Source organism: Salvelinus namaycush, chromosome 3 (genome assembly GCF_016432855.1).
Source record: "Salvelinus namaycush isolate Seneca chromosome 3, SaNama_1.0, whole genome shotgun sequence".
NCBI classification, from domain to species: domain Eukaryota; kingdom Metazoa; phylum Chordata; class Actinopteri; order Salmoniformes; family Salmonidae; genus Salvelinus; species Salvelinus namaycush.
The window spans coordinates 75907335-75926855 of NC_052309.1; the positions used below are offsets into that span (position 1 = coordinate 75907335).

Genomic DNA, 19521 nt, shown 5'->3' on the forward strand with positions numbered 1-19521 from the left:
ATACATTGCAGGAGGCGTATCCTGATTGTAGAAGGGTGGGACTTGCAAGAGTTTGTGGCGGGAAAAGAACGGGGATAAAAAAAATACGACCAAGCCAGGGACATTACATTGTGGTGGCGCTACAACAACCCAGTTCGTTGTGTTTACAAAGTTACGGTTGATGCAAGCACACGTTTATTGCTCTAAATAAAAACATGACTTTAAAATATATTCTAGCATTACAACCATATCTAGCTAGCTCCATTGGAAAATACTGTAATGAAACAGCAGGGAGCAGGCCTCGAACCCTCGACCTTCTAGCCCGAGGTCCGGCGCGCTATCGACTGTGCCGCATGTTCGTGCGGTAGAATCGATTTCCGCGCTTATAAACCCAGGGTCGTTACACGACTACCTCCTTTCAAAGAGCGCGTCCTCGCGCTAGCTTGCGACTCCACGTCTTACAGGAACGCGCTCACCAGCCAAGCACACGTACTGTCGTGGATGCAAGGTCCGATCACTTCTGACACCAGTGTAATGAAACAGCAGGGAGCAGGTCTCGAACCCTCGACCTTCTAGCCCCAGGTCCGGCGCGCTATCGACTGTGCCGCAAAAGCATGCTCGAGCGGCAGAGTCGATTTCCGCGCTTATAAACCCAGGGTCGTTACAATAACAACGTTTTGTTAACAAAGGTATTTTATTCATTCAACTGCAACACAAACGCAACACAAATAGTATTGACCACAATTGAGCTTCATCTGTAACACATTACCCTGTATGTAATAAATTATCTTTGTCGCACTGTCATTCATAGGCCTCCTGTGTAACCTGTAACTGCAGTCCAAACTCTGCAAGCTCCTTGTCTTTTAGACTTGCTTATTGGCAGCAAAATGATCCACGAGTTCTTCTATTTAAGACAGAACTCCATGCTTCCTGCCTGTCTGTATGAAAGCATCCACAGCGCGGTCAATGTCCTGGTCAGTGTGGGCCGCTGAGATCTGGACGCGGATTCTGGCTTTGCCCTTTGGTACTACTGGGTAGGAGAACCCAATCACATACACTCCGGTGGGAGACAGAATAATGGGTACTTGTAGTAGATAGACATAACACTGAAGACTACAGTTCTTCAAGAAAGGGCAGATTGGAGGCCTGATTCAAATGAACATTTTTTCCCAGTCCTTGTATTCAAGCAGTGTAGTTTGCAGCTAATAACCTATTAGGTTGAATACAAAATATCAATGAGTATATCTGTCTCCCTCTACAGGTTGATGTGTGTCCACTCATTTGTAATTCCACAGAAATCTTTTTGATCAAGCTTTTCAAAAATAGTTCAGTTCTATAAAATGAGTGGACAAAAAAATCCATAGAGTATTTCTATTTATTATTATTTTATTTTTTTTACCCCCTTTTCTACCCCAATTTCGGGGTATCCAATTGTTAGTAAATTACTATCTTGTCTCAACGCTACAACTCCCGTACGGGCTCGGGAGAGACGAAGGTCGAAAGCCATGCGTCCTCCGAAACCCAACCCAACCCAACCAAGCCGCACTGCTTCTTAACACAGCGCGCCTCCAACCCGGAAGCCAGCCGCACCAATGTGTCGGGGGAAACACCATGCACCTGGCTTCCTTGGTTAGCGTGCACTGCGCCCGGCCCGCCACAGGAGTCGCTGGTGCGCGATGAGACAAGGATATCCCTACCGGCCAAACCCTCCCTAACCCGGACGACGCTAGGCCAATCGTGCGTCGCCCCACGGACCTCCCGGTCGCGGCCGGCTGCGACAGAGCCTGGGCGCGAACCCAGAGTCTCTGGTGGCACATCTAACACTGCGATGCAGTGCCTTAGATCCATAGAGTATTTCAAACCAATATACAGATTGTGTTGTAATGTTTGATAATGCTTGAAATCTGCTTGTGCTCCATTCATATTCAGCCTGAACTGTTGCCTCGCCTAGTTTCAGCATGTCATCAGCCATCAGAGAGGCTGGCATCCCCCAGCATCACAGGACAGATAGGGTGGTCAGAGCCTGAGATGGTGAACCCAGCCTCGGTCATTTTGTTTCTGAACCTACGAGAGGGGGAGAGAATAAAGACATTACAGAAATAACACTCGTTCCTTATACAGTATCAATGCCTTCAACTTTCATTGTTGCTAACTGGGTTCTCTGGGAAACATGTAGTGCTCTTGAAACTGTAAACATGTGTGGAAGGACACCAGTGGAGGCTGCTGAGCAGAGGACAGCTCATAATAATGTCTGGAACAAAGCAAATGGAATGGTTGATACCATTCCACTAATACCGCTCCAGCCATTACCACAAGCCCATCCTCCCCAATTTAGGTGCCACCAACCTCCTATGAAGGACACATTACAGATAAGAGATGAAACAAGCAAAAGTGTTTAATGCAGAATAAACACAAATCTTGTCACTTTTTCAGCACAAGGGATTAGTCAATCTCAAGGTCATTCTTTCTGTCCAAAAATGATGCAGAAAAACTAATCCATGCTTTTGTCACTTCTAGGTTAGACTACTACAATGCTCTACTTTCCGGCTACCCAGATAAAGCACAAAATAAACTTCAGTTAGTGCTAAACACGGCTGCTAGAATCTTGACTAGAACCCCCAAAAATGATCATATTACTCCAGTGCTAGCCTCTCTACACTGGCTTCCTGTTAAGGCAAGGGCTGATTAAGGTTTTACTGCTAACCTACAAAGCGTTACATGGGCTTGGTCCTACCTATCTTTCCGATTTGGTCCTGCCATACATACCTACACGTACGCTATGGTCACAAGACGCAGGCCTCCTTACTGTCCCTAGAATTTCTAAGCAAACAGCTGGAGGCAGGGCTTTCTCCTATAGTGCTCCATTTTTATGGAATGGTCTGCCTACCCATGTGAGAGACACAGACTCGGTCTCAACCATTAAGTCTTTACTGAAGACTCATCTCTTCAGTAGGTCCTATCATTGAGTGTAGTCTGGCCCAAGAGTGTGAAGGTGAACGGAAAGGCACTGGAGCAACAAACCGCCCTTGCTGTCTTTGCCTGGCCAGTTCCCCTCTCTCCACTGGGATTCTCTGCCTCTAACCCTATTACAGGGGCTGAGTCACTGGCTTACTGGTGCTATTCCATCCCGTCCCTAGGAGGGGTGCGTCACTTGAGTGGGTTGAGTCACTGACGTGATCTTCCTGTCCGGGTTGGCGCCCCCCCTTGGGTTCTGCCATGGCGGAGATCTTTGTGGGCTATACTCGGCCTTGTCTCAGGATAGAAAGTTGGTGGTTGAAGATATCCCTCTAGTGTTGTGGGGGCTGTGCTTTGGCAAAGTGGGTGGGGTTATATCCTGCCTGTTTGGCCCTGTCCGGGGGTATCGTCGGATGGGGCCACAGTGTCTCCCGACCCCTTCTGTCAGCCTCCAGTATTTATGCTGCAGAAATGTATGTGTCGGGGGGCTAGGGTCAGTCTGTTATATCTGGAGTATTTCTCCTGTCTTATCCGGTGTCCTGTGTGAATGTATGCTCTCTCTAATTCTCTCTCTCGGAGGACCTAAGCCCTAGGACCATGCCTCAGGACTACCTGGCATGATGACTCCTTGCTGTCCCGAGTCCACCTGGCCGTGCTGCTGCTCCAGTTTCAACTGTTCTGCCTGCGTTTTTGGAACCCTGACCAGTTCACCGGACATACTACATGTCCCAGACCTGCTGTTTTCAACTCTCTAGAGACAGCAGGAGCGGTAGAGATGCTCTGAATGATCAGCTATGAAAAGCCAACTGACATTTACTCCTGAGGTGCTGACCTGCACCCTCGACAACCACTGTGATTATCATTATTTGACCCTGCTGGTCATCTATGAACATTTGAACATCTTGGCCATGTTCTGTTATAATCTCCACCCGGCACAGCCAGAAGAGGACTGGCCACCCCTCATAGCCTGGTTCCTCTCTAGGTTTCGGCCTTTCTAGGGAGTTTTTCCTAGCCACCGTGCTTCTACACATGCATTGCTTGCTGTTTGGGGTTTTAGGCTGGGTTTCTATACAGCACTTTGTGACATCAGCTGATGTAAGAAGGGCTTTATAAATACATTTGATTGAATTTGATTGATTCAATTGCTCTTTTCAAACATGTCCTGTTCATACGTATTTTTCACAAAGACCAACACAAAAAGGCTTATCTGTTTTTGTCCGTGCTCCTATGTTAAACCGTTCCATAAGCTTAGATGGTGTCTACCACATTCACCAAAACAGAGGCCCCAGTCCCCTCCCCCGATTCCCACCTCATGGTTTTGTCCCCGACACTCTGAGCAATCTCATTGGAAGCGAGGAGCAGCTCGACAGCCCGGGTAGCGCAGCCCACGACAGGAGGGGGTAGGGAGTTGGAGAAGAGGTACGGACGAGAGCGCTGCCTCAGCAGGTCAATCAGAGGTTTAGGACCCACTGTGTACCCACCTGAGAGAAAACAGATAGAAACCCATATCCACCTTATACAGTGCATTCGGAAAGTATTCAGGCCCCTTGACCTTTTCCACATTTTGTTACGTTACAGCCCCCCCCCCCCAAAAAAATATATAATGAAATATCACATTTACATAAGTATTCAGAACCTTTACTCAGTACTCTGTTGAAGCATATTTGGCAGCGATTACAGCATTGAGTGTTCTTGGGTATGACGCTACAAACTATGCTTGGCACACCTGTATTTGGGGAGTTTCTCCCATTCTTCTCTGCAGATACTCTCAAGCTCTGTCAGGTTGGAAGGGGAGCGTCGCTGCACAGCTATTTTCAGGTCTCTCCAGAAATGTTCGATCGGGTTCAAGTCCGGGCTCTGGCTGGGCCACTCAAGGACATTTAGAAACTTGTCCCAAAGCCACTCCTGCATTGTCTTGGCTGTGTGCTTAGGGTTGTTGTTCTGTTGGGAGGTGAACCTTTACCCCAGTCGGAGGTCCTGAGCACTGGAGCAGGTTTTCATCAAGGATCTCACTGTACTTTGCTCGGTTCATCTTTCCCTCGATCCTGACTAGTCTCCTAGTCCCTGCCGCTGAAAAACATCCCCACAGCATGATGCTGCCACCACCATGCTTCACCGTATGGATGGTGCCAGGTTTCCTCCAGACATGACACTTGGCATTCAGGCCAAAGAGTTCAATCTTGGTGTCATCAGACCAGAGAATCTTGTTTCTCATGGTCTGAGAGTCCTTTAGGTGCCTTTTGGCAAACTCCAAGCGGGCTGTCATGCGCCTTTTACTGAGGAGTGGCTTCAGTCTGGTCACTCTACCATAAAGACCTGATTGGTGTAGTGCTGCAGAGATGGTTGTCCTTCTGGAAGGATCTCCCATCTCCACAGAGGAACTCTGGAGCTCTGTCAGAGTGACCATCAGGTTCTTGGTCACCTCCCTGACCAAGGACCTTCTCTCCTGATTGCTCAGTTTGGCTGGGAGACCAGCTCTAGGAAGAGTCTTGGTGGTTCTAAACTTCTATTTAAGAATGATGAAGGCCACTGAGTTCATGGGGACCTTCAATGCTGTAGACATTTTTTGGTAGCCTTCCCCAGATCTGTGCTTCAACACAATCCTGTCTCGAGCTCTACGGACAATTCCTTCGACCGCAATTCCTTCGGCTTAGTTTTTGCTCTGACATTCAATGTCAACTGTGGGACCTTATATGGACAGGTGTGTGTCTTTCCAAATCATGTCCAATCAAATTAATTTACTACAGGTTGTCTCCAATCAAGTTGTAGAAACATCTGTTTTTGCCTTGTCATTATGGGATATTGTGTGTAGACTGATTAGTTTTTTTTAACCATTTTAGAATAAGGATGTAACACAACAAAATGTGGAAAAAGTCAAGGGGTCTGAATATTTTCTAAATGCCCTGTATCAATGTAAATGTTCAAGTTAGTTTTGTCATCCATTTATGGAGTTCAATCACACAGCCTACATTGTCAATAGTGACATTTCATAAGCATTGAGAACATACAGTACCGTTATGCAACTCCATATATGAGTCAAAACAGAGGGAAACCTACCAGCTGCACCTTCCAGTGCTTTTCCCAAAGTAGAGTTGACAATGTGAACCCTGTCCATCACTCCCAGGAGCTCATCTGTGCCCGTGCAAACAAAATGTAATAACACTATTAGTCGACATAATTGGCTACGAAACCATAATCCTTTTTAGTTTGCCTAGGCATAATTACATCATTAAAGTTCTATCATAATTTCTCCATCTGTCCTTTTTTCTCTCCACCCGTACCGTCACTCACCTGCCTCGTGGGCCCATGAAGCCTGTAGCATGGCATTCGTCAATGAAGACCATGGCTCCATACTGCTCTGTCAGGTCACAGATCCCCTTCAATGGAGCCATGTCACCATCCATGGAGAACACACCATCCGTGACAACGAGGCGTAGACGACATGACTGAGGAGGACAGGGAGCCATGATGACCAGTGATGCAAACACAGCCCATTAACACTAAAATCAATTCAGCAACCTTTATTTATTTACCCATCACTATGGTTTCAAGCTTCATGGATTTCAAGAGGATTCTGCATAATAAGCTTCATGAAAGGTGGAGACCTTAATTCAAAAAAGATACTGTGCAATCATATTCTAAGAAATATGTGTAATGGCTGAAGGTAGTGCAGGTATTATGATGGGGAAGACAGGGTTTAGAAATCCTCTAGCTGGAAGATGGACAGCAGATGATGCCTGTCTTACTCCTTACCCCGCTGTCATTATGCCACAATCACATCAAGGAGATTCTTATTTTAATGCGTGTATAGCACCCTCTTTACCTGGGACTCTTTCAGCTGGGTCTCCAAGTCATTCAGGTCCATGTGTTTGTATCTGAACCTCTTGGCCCGACACAATCTGATCCCATCAAGGCATGATTCAGCTCATCAGAAAGAACTGTATCGTCAAGCCCCAACAGAACCTGATGTAGAAAAAGAGTGCATTACTACTTTAGGCCTGTTTAATACAGTGGCACAGAAACTGTAAAGACAGACCACGCAACAGAATATTATAAAACAGTTAATCACATGTTAATGTATTCAAGAATCACAAACCTCAAATATGCCAGCTGTTTTGACGCCAACGCAGGGCTATAGGATGCAGTCCTCACGCTCATGGAACTGAGCCAGCTTCTGCTCCAGATCTTTGTGAATGTCCAGTGGATCATATGGTAATACGAGAATGAGAGGAGACACCATCACAGAGTAATGTGAACTCACACAGAACCACCAGAAACACTTGAGCAAGCAGTCTTTAGGTTACCTGTGTGCCACAGATGAATCTCACTGAGCTCAGCCCAGCACCATACTTCTTCAAGGCATCTATCCCTGCCTCCACTACATGGGGATGGCTGGAGATGCCCAGATAGTTGTTTGCGCAGAAATTCAATATGTCTGCATGGGGAGAGAGAGAAACAATAGGTAAGCATATATAAGCCAGGTTCTCCAGAGGACATGCACACCATAACAATACTGACCCAACTGCCAGAGAAAGCTTGATTTACCAGTAACAATTACCACAGTGACCTTGCATGACTGCTGGGGGGAGTATGAGTGAGGGATTTCTGCCATTGTGTACTTACTGGCAAATACAGAAGAGTGCCAGCTGTACACGAGAGGATATGCCATAAGCCATTCATAAATCAGCACTAGGGGTCAGTCTTTCTCTGGTACACAAAAGTGAACAGTAACAATTTAGTAGTTACATTGGTGGCAGAAATATGGGTTTAAGAACACCAGCAGCCACCACAAATCACGATAACACTAAGCACACGTATAACTTCCAGTTGCCAAGTAGGGCAAGTCTCGGTCATGTAGCTAGCTACCCCAACACCACCAGGCTGAAATGAATTTCCGCGAAGTTCAGATGGGGCGAACAAGACTAAACTAGTAGGTAAACTTGCTAGCGAACTTAGCTTGCTACAACTCCTAGCTGTCTGTATGCAACAAGTTCGACCTCGTTAGACAACGTGGGTAGACTAGACTTAAATTCCACGGTGCCAACTTTTGCCATATGTTTTTCATGTCACTTGAGGACAGCAATACATAGGTAGGCAAATCAATATAATTGAAAGTTGGTGAGCTGACCCCTAACTAACGTTATAACGTCAGACTACTCACCGCCACGACTGCCGTCCACGTTGATATGAGGACCCTGCTTGGACGTGATTATTCTTTCTCCTTTCCACGTTCCACCAGTTCGGATCATTTCAAGTTCATGCTCCAGCACCGATCTAGCATCGGCGATAGCTGCATAGCCCCGGTTTGAGGTGGTAGTTGAGGGTCTCAAAATATCTCTTATTGGGGCACTAAGATAACGGACAGCTGTTCGAAGAAGCATGGTGAATTTCTGTCCAAATATTTCCAAGCAGTTAACAGGATAACAAGACAGGATAACAACGTAGACATGACTAGACAGGATAAGGATAAGGAGACTAGACAGGATAACAACGTAAGATGTGGCCAAAAATAATGTAAGTGACGTCAGAGTGATATGTAAAGCACGTGGGCGTATCAAGGAGCACCAATCAGAAGCTATGGGAGTGTAGAGGTGTTTTCTGAATCTAACCACGTCTCAAAACATATAGCCAAAGACAGTACAGTATGAAGATATGATAAACTATCCCCGATTACACTTGTAGGCGACGTTGCCTGGCTAAGCTCATGCGTAGAAACACGTCATCGGGTCTTAATGGTCGTCTGGCGCCGAACTACGCATGTGCAGGCAGTCAAATCAAAGGCACTCCTTCGATGTAAAATAGTTTTGACGAAAATAAAAACGTTTCAGTTTGTCACTTTCCCGATGTTGGAGTAATAACATGTTACACTACTTAAGACATTGGCTCGAATCTAGGTTGTGCCTTTAGATTTCGAGAAAATGTACAACTACGGAATATTTCTTTACTTCTCAAAACCCAAATCCCGGCTTGGAAGTCTCGCGATGTTGCGCTTCTGGTTTGAGAAACTCCGTCGTATTGCCACGCTCTGGGCGAGTTCGTTTCACATGGCCAGTTGTCCGGTAAGCGGGGTTCGCACATTTAATTTGCAAATAACAGAAAGTAGCCTACTTCAAATAAAACATTTTAATTTCCAATTAAACCTGTAGAAAACCGAAACCACTGATAAAAAAAGATTACCAACCAAATAAACAAAGCAGTCTCTAAGTCCGTGATTGGGAGTCCCATAGGGCAGCGCACAATTGGCCCAGTGTCGTCCAGGTTTGGCCGGGGTAGGCAGTCTTTGTAAATAAGAATTGGTTCTTAACTGACTTGCCTAGTTAAATAAATAAAAGTCCTTCCACTTGTACACAGGATACAGAAATGGAGGTAAACAGCTTATTCTGAAAAAGACCAAGACAGCAATCTTGATTTATACTAAACCAAAATATAAACAACACGTAACGTGATGTTTCATGAGCTGAAATAAAAGATCCCAGAAATGCTCTCAAATTTTGTGCACAAATTGGTTCACATCCCTATTAGTGAGCATTTCTCATTTGCTGGGGACAAAAGTACACAAACATGTGCAGTTTTGTCACACAACACAATGCCACAGAGGTCTCCATTTGAGGGAACATGCAATCAGCATGCTGACTGCAGGAATGTCCACCAGAGCTCTTTCCAGATAATTGAATGTTAATTTTTCTACCATAAGACACTTCCAACATCATGTTAGAAAATTTGGAAGTACGTTGAACCGGCCTCACAGCTGCAGACAACATGTAACCACGCTAGCCCAGGATCTCCACATCCGGTGTCTTCACTGGACAGCTGATGAAACAGAAGAGTATTTCTGTCTGAAATAAAGCCCTTTTGTGGGGGAAAAAAATCATGCTGATTGGCTGGGCCTGGCTCCCGAGTGGGTGGACCTATGGGTGGACCAGGCCCACCCATGGTTGCGCCCCTGCCCAGTAATGTGATATCCATAGATTAGGGCCTAATTACATTTATTTCATGAATTGTAACTCAGTAAAATTGTCATTTATGTTTTAGTTCAGTATAGTTTAGATACCGTGCAGAATAGAGATTTACAGATCAAAATGCAGTATTTCAGAGAACCAAACATTGACCTAGTTTATGCTTCACAGTGCATTTCTAAATGGCCTCTTCCATACTTTGGTTTTAGGCACATTTGTTTTTAAAACGTTGAACTTCGGATATCAATTCCTTGTATCAGGAAAAAATACATAGTTCAACTTCCTCTTGCCACAGCTGTTTGGAGCTCCTCTCAGCCCTTCGCTGTTCCGTGTAAAAGTTATGCATCCCAGTTTCTTCAGACACCTTTTAAAGTTGATATGACAAAAGCATTAACACTCCTGTAAGTACTTGACAGATTCAACACGCTTTTTAAAATGACATTGGAAATTGCAAAACCATTGTGTTATTCAATCACAGACTAGTGGAATTATGGTATACCAATTTTACAAAACACAGAAATCAATCATATTTGCAGAACCATGAAAATCAGCCCACACGCTGAGCACCCATCTCCCAGAGTGAATAAGAACAAACTATCTTTAAGACTTCATCTGTGTTTAATGTTACAGTATTTCATCATGACATTGTGTAACAGTTGATAAACTTCAAGTACTCCAGAAACAATTAGGTTTGTATTGCTCTTCCTAAAAAAAGTGTTCTGTATTACAAATGGGATTCATCATGAGCATCACATCATTCATTTTCCCTAATTATAGCTTATTGCAATCTACTAACATTGTGTATATCATGCCTGCATTTTCTGGAATGCACACCATTCAATGTTCATCTGAAAATATTGGGCATATTCCATTCTCTTCTAAGAAATGTAACAGGAATTAAACTCAATCATTGTGCAAATGTTTGTATTCGCAGCCACACCAGAGGAGGCTGGTGGGAGGAGCTATAGGAGGACGGGCTCATTATGTCTAGAATGGAATAATGGAATAGTACCAAACATAAGGAAACCACATGTTTGACTCCATTCAATTCCATTCCAGCCATTATAATAAGCCAATCCTCCTATAGCTCCTCCCACCAGCCTCTGCTGGATATCCATATACATAGTGGCACAGGACGACTTAAGTTCTTATCATAAAGCACTCTTTTAGTGTAAGTTAAAAACACTTGGTCCAAGTTCATTTAGCCTTAACATAAAAATATACATTAAGCATACTAGATAAAGACCTAAACCCAGGAGAGTTTAACATAAAGTAGTTCTGTTGTTTACCTGAGTGTCAGTAGCACAACCCAATTGTCAGGAGTTGTTGTTCCCACCAGTCATTTACTCACTGTATGTGCCAATCATACATTCATCCAGTTCAGTCCTCTCACACTATTTGGGAAAATGGCATTGGTTATGTGACAGGTTGCAGCTTGGCCTATGACTCGGAGTAGTTGTTGTTGTCACGAGAAGAAGCTTTCAGGGACGGGAGACGCTCCGCTGCTCTCGCCCGTTCTGCCAGAAACCTGTCAAACTCTAAAAGGAGGGAGAAAGAGAAGTTGCCTTAGGCAGGCTTTGTTGGTCTCAAAAAGGATTACTCAGGACTTTGTAATAGTACAAGGAAGCAAACTAAACTGTTGTTGGATCTACATAGCGATACCCAGGGAGTGGATGAGAGCTGGATGAGGAACTAAGAAATAGAAGCTCACCCTCACTTGTCACACCCTCTGAATCAGCCATGTCGTCCTCCTGTGACACACATGAAAGCCATGACTTATGGTCACGTCAACAGTCACATGTCCAAACAAAATTGAATATGTTCAAAAATCCAGGAATGTTACATTTGCTGGGGTAAAGCACCGTGCAGGCATTTGCAATTACTGTATACTATGTATAGTCCATAAAACCAAATTAGAGAGGGGGTGCAAGGACTGGCACTGGTATAACATGGAACCAAGTTGGACTCTGCTTGTATACCATGACATTGAGTGAATGCTAACAGTGACCCACCTCGTCCACATCCAGCCACTTCTCAATGTCATCCATCACAGACGTCTGACTCACAGGGATCTGGGAGAGTTAGGCAAGAGATTACTGTAAGCCACTGTTTTCTTGTGACGACCAGACTCTGGAGTACCATTACCTTTAGATTTTTCTTGGGCAATCTACACATAACCACCATTCAAGCATGCTGACCCCTAGTATTCTGATTGAAACCAGTTTATTTTAGACGGGGAAACAAGGGATCCATCCACCACACCAAAGTTACGGCAGGGAAAACATAACAGAGTGGGAGTAAATTAGCAAGCATAGTAATGATTTAGAAGAGTCATGATTTAAAAGGGATACTTGGGAATTTTGGCAATGAGGCTATTTTGGACACAGACAAAAATGGCATTCATGAGTTCATCTGACTCTGGGGAAGTAGATAAAGGGCCTCATTGCCAAAATCCAGAAGTATCCCTTTAAGATGTGCCAATACACACCATCTATCAGTTTCAGAAATGAACACTTATAACACTCAACACATGAATGCAAAAATCAAAGTAAGAAAAAAATAACCAGATCAGGCACACCGGAAAAAGATCATACAACCATCTCAGTACAAAGACGGAAAGGAAACAATCATTCATTAAATACACACTAAACATGCTTGAATACAAAACATCCCAGCATAAGCCCCAGGGGTAGAATGCAAAAGGAATGGCACTGTGCCAGCCAATCAGACCCAAGGGTGGAGTCTGGGCTGTCATCCTTTACACAGACATTTTTATTTACGAACAAAGATACCGGTAGACATGCATGCCATAACACAAAACCATTGGGTTATGAACAAGGAGACAAAACAGAGACAGACAGACAATCTTATAGCACTAACAAAATTGCCAATTTTGCACGTGAAATTGTGGCAGGACACAGAGAACATTGTTTAAACATATAGAGGCAGGGCAGACCTACACATTACCTAAGACACAGGGTTATTGTACATATTAGTGACACTTAGTAACACTCCACAGGGCATAAGGACTCCATGGACACAAGCAATGCCCTTCCTAAACAAACATCCTTTCAAATCTGTCCTGGGTTAAATAATTCTGGGGTTACTGACCGTTCCAGTGTTCTGTAATCTGGTGTTCTGTGCTTGAGCCAGACTGTCGGCAACACCTTCATTCCGCTCACTAAAACACACATTTCACTGCTTAGAAAATTATGCAGTTTACATACAGTAGTAGAATAATAGCCATCTCCACAAGTAACCATTGGCCAAAGTATGAACAACTTTATTGGAAAACCAAATACAGAGGAGAAATGTTCCTTCAACATTTGTATTGCAAATGTTTGCACAGTTTTCTCACTAGCCATGTAAGCTTGCAGTTCATGTCAGACTCCATTCATAATCCTTATTGACAGAATGAATGGCACAAATATCTTGAGCAAGATAAGCAACCATCCTGAGCCAGCCAGGTTCACTTCCAGTCTAGACTAGTACACCAGCTTAGCTGGAGCAGGACTGTTATAACCTAAACAAGCCAGGGAGTGACAAGACAACCACAGCACCAGTTCATTTGTTATACAGTACTAAGCCATGAGAAAGTCTTGACACCTGCTTTAGTAAGCTCCCTCTCACTCTTGCTATAAGTCTGAACAATCCATTCTACCATGAAAGCAAAACCTGGACTTTTGTTGGAGCTGTCTATTACCTCGGTCTCGGTTGTGTCTGTGAGATGCTCCTGTTCTGTGCAAATTCATCGAATTCCCTCATACCTATGTGGAAAACAGGGTAAGATAATGAATTGTACTTTAAGGACACATTGAGAACCTCTATCAGATCGAGGAACACTGTAGTTACTTACTGAGTCCTGTCATCTGACTAGACACTGTGTCCACTGTTGATCGGCTGAGATGGCTGTGGGTGGGAGCTGTAACAACAGGCTTGATTGCTGCACTGAGGTCAATAAGGTTGACGTAGGTCAGGCTCTAGGCGATTGGGAAAAAGGTGAAGTTGAACAGTACATATTTCTCATCCAAACATGCATTTGTGATAAGGGTAAAGGACCACAGATCCTTAAGAAAAAACACTTACCTGCTGTGTAGCTCTTAGTCTCTGAAACCTGGAAAGGAAATAATGAAAATCATACTGCTATCACAGCAGGAATTATTGACTGTATCTGATGATGATCATTTAGGACAATACCTCTGGTAGCGAGTGAATGTGGCATTGATTTCATCATTGGCAGCCAGCAGCTCCTCGGTCAGTTTCTCCTCACTGAGTCTTGGGACCAGCTCCATTATCTTATCTTGCATGTCTTTACATGCTGCATACAACTCCTACTGACAGAGAGAGAGCAGGAGATGCAGAGAGTCAGCGAAAAGACAGCAATGGACAAGAGAGATGGATACAAACAGATGACATGTGTCACAGCCATGGATGAACAGCCATAGAGAGAGCCCAGCGAGCGAACCAACTAACCTGAAGCAGCTCCTTGTCTGAATGCTTAGCTGTTGCTGGATCCAGTTGAGACATCATATCTGACATCACGGTCAGGTTACCTCGAACCACTCCCAGGTCGGTCTTCAACTTTTTAACCTGGAATAGGAGTCAATGTCATCAGCACTCATATGCTAAATTGTGTGGGGTGGGGTTGGCATAATACTGTAAAGCATCAACTTTTATTATACATTCTGAATGTGAAACAAGTAACTGAAACATCCACAGTGCACAAGGTAATTGGAATTTAAAGTAATGCCCTGGAGTGAATTCAGCCTGCATGCAAAAGATTGTTGTGTTACTAAAATAAAAGCCATGCCATTTTAGAGGCCCCTGTATGACGTGAGCGTTCCAATCACCTCATAAGGTGTGAAGGTGAGGGGTCCCTGCTCGCTCTGTTGGGATGCAGGAAGCTGTGGTGATATGGGGACAGGCCTGGTGGATGAGGGTGCAGCAGATACAGTGACAGTAGGCCCGTTATCAGGCACAGTCTGGTGGACAGAGCACAGGAACTAATTGAGTTAGAGAATAGTGTTAAGGAGTAGGGAGTTAAAACAGCTTAAGAGAGGTTTAGCAGAAAGTTGTAATCTGTATTTGTCAGTGAGGAAATGCATGCATTTTCACCAGTCATTGTTTGAAGGTATACCCTATTTGGAGTGTGAATGGGGGAGTATCCGTCCAGTTCAGTCATGGGAAACTCCAGTCCTTTCCGTCTCAGGTCCTCGTACACAGAGACCACGCCCGTCAGAGCTGGTGAGCTGCGGAATGCGTCTGCCCATGCCTGAACAATAGACAAACACATCATAAACAGCACACACCCGACAATAGCTAGCTGTCAATTCCAACACAGCTCTGTGACTTACTGAAGGTATGAGTACCAATGCCATCTCTCACCTGTATAAGGCTGAGCACTCTGTCATGCAGGACCAGAGGGGGATTGTTCTTGGGTAAGATGGACCTGACAAGAACCCCCTCAACAAACTCCCTGGTTGAGACTAGCACATGGAACCTGTGGCCACAGTTCTTCACACACGCTTCCAGTACCTGAGAACCAACATGACATAAGAGAGATGGAGAGAGAAAGAAAGTTAGGTTACAAGTTCATGAAGAAAAGGGGGAAAAAAGTATGGTGAATGAGAGAGGTAAATATGACACTCACAATCAATGCCAGCATGACCTCTCTGAAGTTCTTGTTTCCAACAATCCTCTTCTTTATTGCTTTGTATGCATCTCTAGGCCTGTAATCATTGTAGGTAAACAAGCAACTTCAAACAACAAGAGCACAATACAGTAAGGGGAAAAAAAGGAAAAAACAGTCCATTATGTCAACAGAGGATACACACCCCTCCTCTGTCTCGTTGATGATGTCACAGATGTCCATGTTGAGGGCCCAGTCCTCCGACTGCAGACTGGAGCTGGTTGCATATTCTGAGAACAAAAACAATTGAGACATTGCACTTTATTTTGCATAAAATTATCTGGAAGACATAGTCACTGTGAAACGGTCTCTGCCTCATAACACAACTCTCAATAGCTGTTTATTAGCTTACTTTGATGATGCCTCTACTCATCCATGCGAGTTAAATCCCTATTTGTTTGTCAAACTCATTCTTTCTCCATCTAACTGACTGGTTCATGTGACCAGCATTAGGTTCCTTGGCAGACGTTTACTTAAACAAATTAAATGTTCTGTCTTCATTCCTCTGAAAGGGAGGGGATAGAAAGAGGATTTAGCTCAGTTGAGAAAGTAGAACAACCTCTCCTACTTGTACCGTCTCATTGTGGTCATATACATTAAAATAGGCAGATTGTTTTTCCATCTATAATTATGTCACAGGGGGAGTTTAAGCTTATAAGATAAAATAGGCCACTTGTAGTCTACATAAAAACAAGATGGCAAGCAGATTCATTATTAATCAGCAACGTTACTCACTCTGAAACATCTACAGTATACATGTTATTCCATTATTTCTTAAAGGCCCAGTGCAGTCAAAAATGTGATTTCCTATGTTTGATAAATATTTTCACACTATTAGGTGGAAATAATACTGTGAAAACGATAATGTCCGTTTAGTGTAAGAGAAAAGTCTACCTGAAATTTTTGCCTGTTTTGGTGGGATGGAGTTTTGGCCTACCTGGTAAATTAGTTAATATACCAATAAGAAAGAGTTCCAAACCTCTGCAAATAACAGTTCGTTTTCAGTTTTCCTCTCCCACTCAGTCCTAGCAAAATTATTGCTTGAGAAATTGCTCTTTGCTAAGAAGTACATTGTTTATTTTTGACCATTTGAATTTAAAACATTCACAGTAAGGTACTTAAATGATTTGATATCGAGATAAAAATGGCTGCATTGGAACTTTAATAAATGTCCCCTTCTTAAAATTAGGTCACGAAGGAAGGGAACAATTTTTCACCACCCCACCCAGAGCTTGCCAAACGATTGGTCTATAGACCAGCAACAATACCCAAACTGGCCAATGAAATTCAGGATTAAAACACTGTAAACCCGCCTCTAGGGTATTATTGTGCGGTGCCAGTGTCAGTCAAGTAATAGCATAATCTAAATCTCTTTTTGCACTGTCAATCTTGATCAATTAACTAACTATAAGCAAGCAATTGTCACAGTTTCGTTTCTTATTAAATACATAACCAATAACGCCAATTTCCCTTTCCATAGCCTACGGATTATCTTGTGTCGTTTTATGGAGTGATAGTGTCTGTTTTCCAACAATAGCCTACCAATGTCTTGTAGCCTGTCATGTCCGATGCAACAATGTAAACTATCTACAAACTCACGCGCAAACCACTATAAACCTACTTTATTAGTTAAAATGTAACAATTACCTATTCGCTGGCCCACGGGTGTAGTAAACGGGTTCCCTGTCAGAAACTCCATCCTTCTTTCTACCAGTCAAACCAAAATCCAGAACTGCGCTTCCGTCGTTTCCACAGCAGAGGAGTTATCGCAAAGAACTGAAGCAGCACAAATGGAATGAAATTAGGTTACGTCATCTGTTAAAGTGAAAGTTACATTCACTGAACATTATTGTCTACTAATTGGGAATTTATACATTGCATAAAATGAGACCATATTAATACATGCAGAATGATAGGGTAGCCTACAATAGAGCCACCAGAACATTTGCACAGAGAGGAACAAAATAAACACTATTTAGCTAAAGGCTAAACGATAAACCATCTTCACATTCTACCCCATCATAATACGTGGACTATGAAGCTACACTACATGACCAAAAGTATGTGGACACCTGCTCGTCGAACATTTTATTCCAAAATCACGGGCATTAATATGGAGTTGGTCCCCCTTTGCTGCTATAACAGCCTCCACTCGTCTGGGAAGGCTTCCACTAGATGTTGGAACATTGCTGCTGGGACTTGCTTCCATTCAGGCACAAGAGCATTAGTGAGGTCAGGCACTGATGTTGGGCAATTAGGCCTGGCTCACAGTCGGTGTTCCAATTCATTCCAAAGGTATTTGATGGGGTTGAGGTCAGGGCTCAGTGCAGGCCAGTCAAGTTCTTCCACACTGACCTTGACAAACCATTTCTGTATGGACCTCGCTTTGTGCACAGGGGCATTGTCATGCTGAAACAGGAAAGGGCCTTCCTCAAATTGTTGCCACAAAGTTGGAAGCATAGAATTGTCCAGGATGTCATTGTATCCTGTAGAGTTAAGATTTCCCTTCACTGGAACTAAGGGGCCTAGCCTGAACCATGAAAAACAGTCCCAGACCATTATTCCACCTCCACCAAACTTTACAATTGGCACTGTGCATTGGGGCAGGTAACGTTCTACTGGCATCCGTCAAACCCAGATTCGTCCGTCGGACTGCCAGATGGTGAAGCGTGATTCATCACTCCAGAGAAAGCGTTTTGACTTCTCCTGAGTCCATCAGAGGCAACGCATGGCATTGCGCATGATGATCTTAGGCTTATGTGCTGCTGCTCGGCCATGTAAACCATTTTCATGAAGCTCCCGACGAACAGTTCTTGTGCTGACATTGCTTCCAGAGGCAGTTTGGAACTATGTAGTGAGTGTTGCAACCGAGAACAGACAATTTTTACACGTTACGTGCTTCAACACTCTGCGGTCCTGTTCTGTGAGCTTGTGTGGCCTACCACTTCGCGGCTGAGCCGTTGTTGCTCCTAGACATTTCCACTTCACAATAACAGCACTTACAGTTGACCTGGGCAGCTCTAGCAGGGCAGAAATTTAACAAACTGACTTGTTGGAAAGGTGGCATCCTTTGACGGTGCCATGTTGAAAATCCCTGAGCTCTTCAGTAAGGCCATTCTATTGCCAATGTTTGTGTATGGAGATTGCATGGCTGTGTGCTCAATTTTATACACCTGTCAGCAACGGGTGTGGCTGAAATATCCGAATCCACTAATTGTGTCATTGTTTTCTTGAGTCATGTAAACTTTAAAGTAACAATACTGTCGGCTCTGTGCTTTACAGCAATTTCAACTAATTCAGCTTTCTGCCACCAGGTCGCACTGTTTCATTATAGATCATGTAAATGTTAAGGTTAGGGCAGAGATGTTAGATTTACTAGTCAGTCAGTCACTACTTATGTTATGGTATGGTTTCTATTTCACATAGGCTATTTCACTTCATTTACTGTGCACTATAAGGAGTTATAGACACGTCTATATTATTTTATTACAGTATTTTTAGATAGTAATGAGAATATGTGCAACAAAAAAATAAATGATATGTACTGTGGATGCTATGACATTGTAATAGCATGTATTTATTGAAAAATTCCTAAAATATTGAATAGTTTGTGCATTTAAGTAAATAACCTGCAAATTACATTCCTTAAATGTTGTTTTCTTCCTCAAAGAGGGTGAGATATGCAGGAGAAAAGCACAATAATTGACTTGTTATGCCGCAAAGTTGCTAGGAGTGACTCAGAATGACTCATGTGAAACAAAAATGAAAACACTTTAGAGGTGTTACTCTCACCGTCTCTGCCTTTACTGTTCTGTACCTCACAGATATGATTCCATAATATCACTAATAAAAATGTCATATCTTCCTGTGTGTGACTGATTTGGTTGCAGGTGCTTTGAGGTTGCGAGAGTGTTTCAGAGCCGGTCACTGCATGTGTGAGTG

General features: G+C 43.6%; 2 protein-coding genes across 5 annotated transcripts; both read right to left on the reverse strand.

Moving 5' to 3' along the window:
- Positions 1–1880: 1880 nt before the first annotated feature.
- Positions 1881–8443, reverse strand: LOC120038924 (2-amino-3-ketobutyrate coenzyme A ligase, mitochondrial-like). Of its 3 annotated transcripts, XM_038984481.1 has the most exons (8): positions 8096–8431; positions 7239–7369; positions 7031–7119; positions 6758–6897; positions 6226–6380; positions 5992–6066; positions 4244–4415; positions 1881–2043 (listed from the first exon to the last, which is right to left on the reverse strand). In XM_038984481.1, exons 5-8 carry the CDS (start codon positions 6284–6286, stop codon positions 1944–1946), a joined length of 408 nt encoding a protein of 135 aa, XP_038840409.1. In that variant the 5' UTR covers positions 6287–6380; positions 6758–6897; positions 7031–7119; positions 7239–7369; positions 8096–8431; the 3' UTR covers positions 1881–1943. The 3 variants fall into 3 exon arrangements, with proteins under 3 accessions (XP_038840409.1, XP_038840397.1, XP_038840404.1); XM_038984469.1 differs by lacking the exons at positions 1881–2043; positions 4244–4415; positions 5992–6066; positions 6226–6380 and having other exon boundaries at positions 6764–6897; positions 8096–8443; XM_038984476.1 differs by lacking the exons at positions 1881–2043; positions 4244–4415; positions 5992–6066; positions 6226–6380 and having other exon boundaries at positions 6764–6897; positions 7031–7132; positions 8096–8435.
- A 2046-nt stretch (positions 8444–10489) lies between these two features.
- On the reverse strand, positions 10490–17339 carry LOC120038946 (target of Myb protein 1-like). Of its 2 annotated transcripts, XM_038984490.1 has the most exons (15): positions 17227–17339; positions 15725–15809; positions 15541–15619; positions 15276–15425; positions 15028–15162; positions 14741–14872; positions 14364–14480; positions 14088–14221; positions 13977–14004; positions 13747–13870; positions 13594–13657; positions 13002–13071; positions 11903–11962; positions 11602–11641; positions 10490–11428 (listed from the first exon to the last, which is right to left on the reverse strand). In XM_038984490.1, the coding sequence occupies exons 1-15, from the start codon at positions 17276–17278 to the stop codon at positions 11331–11333; spliced, it is 1368 nt and encodes a 455-aa protein (XP_038840418.1). In that variant the 5' UTR covers positions 17279–17339; the 3' UTR covers positions 10490–11330. The 2 variants fall into 2 exon arrangements, with proteins under 2 accessions (XP_038840418.1, XP_038840425.1); XM_038984497.1 differs by lacking the exon at positions 14741–14872.
- Positions 17340–19521: the final 2182 nt, after the last annotated feature.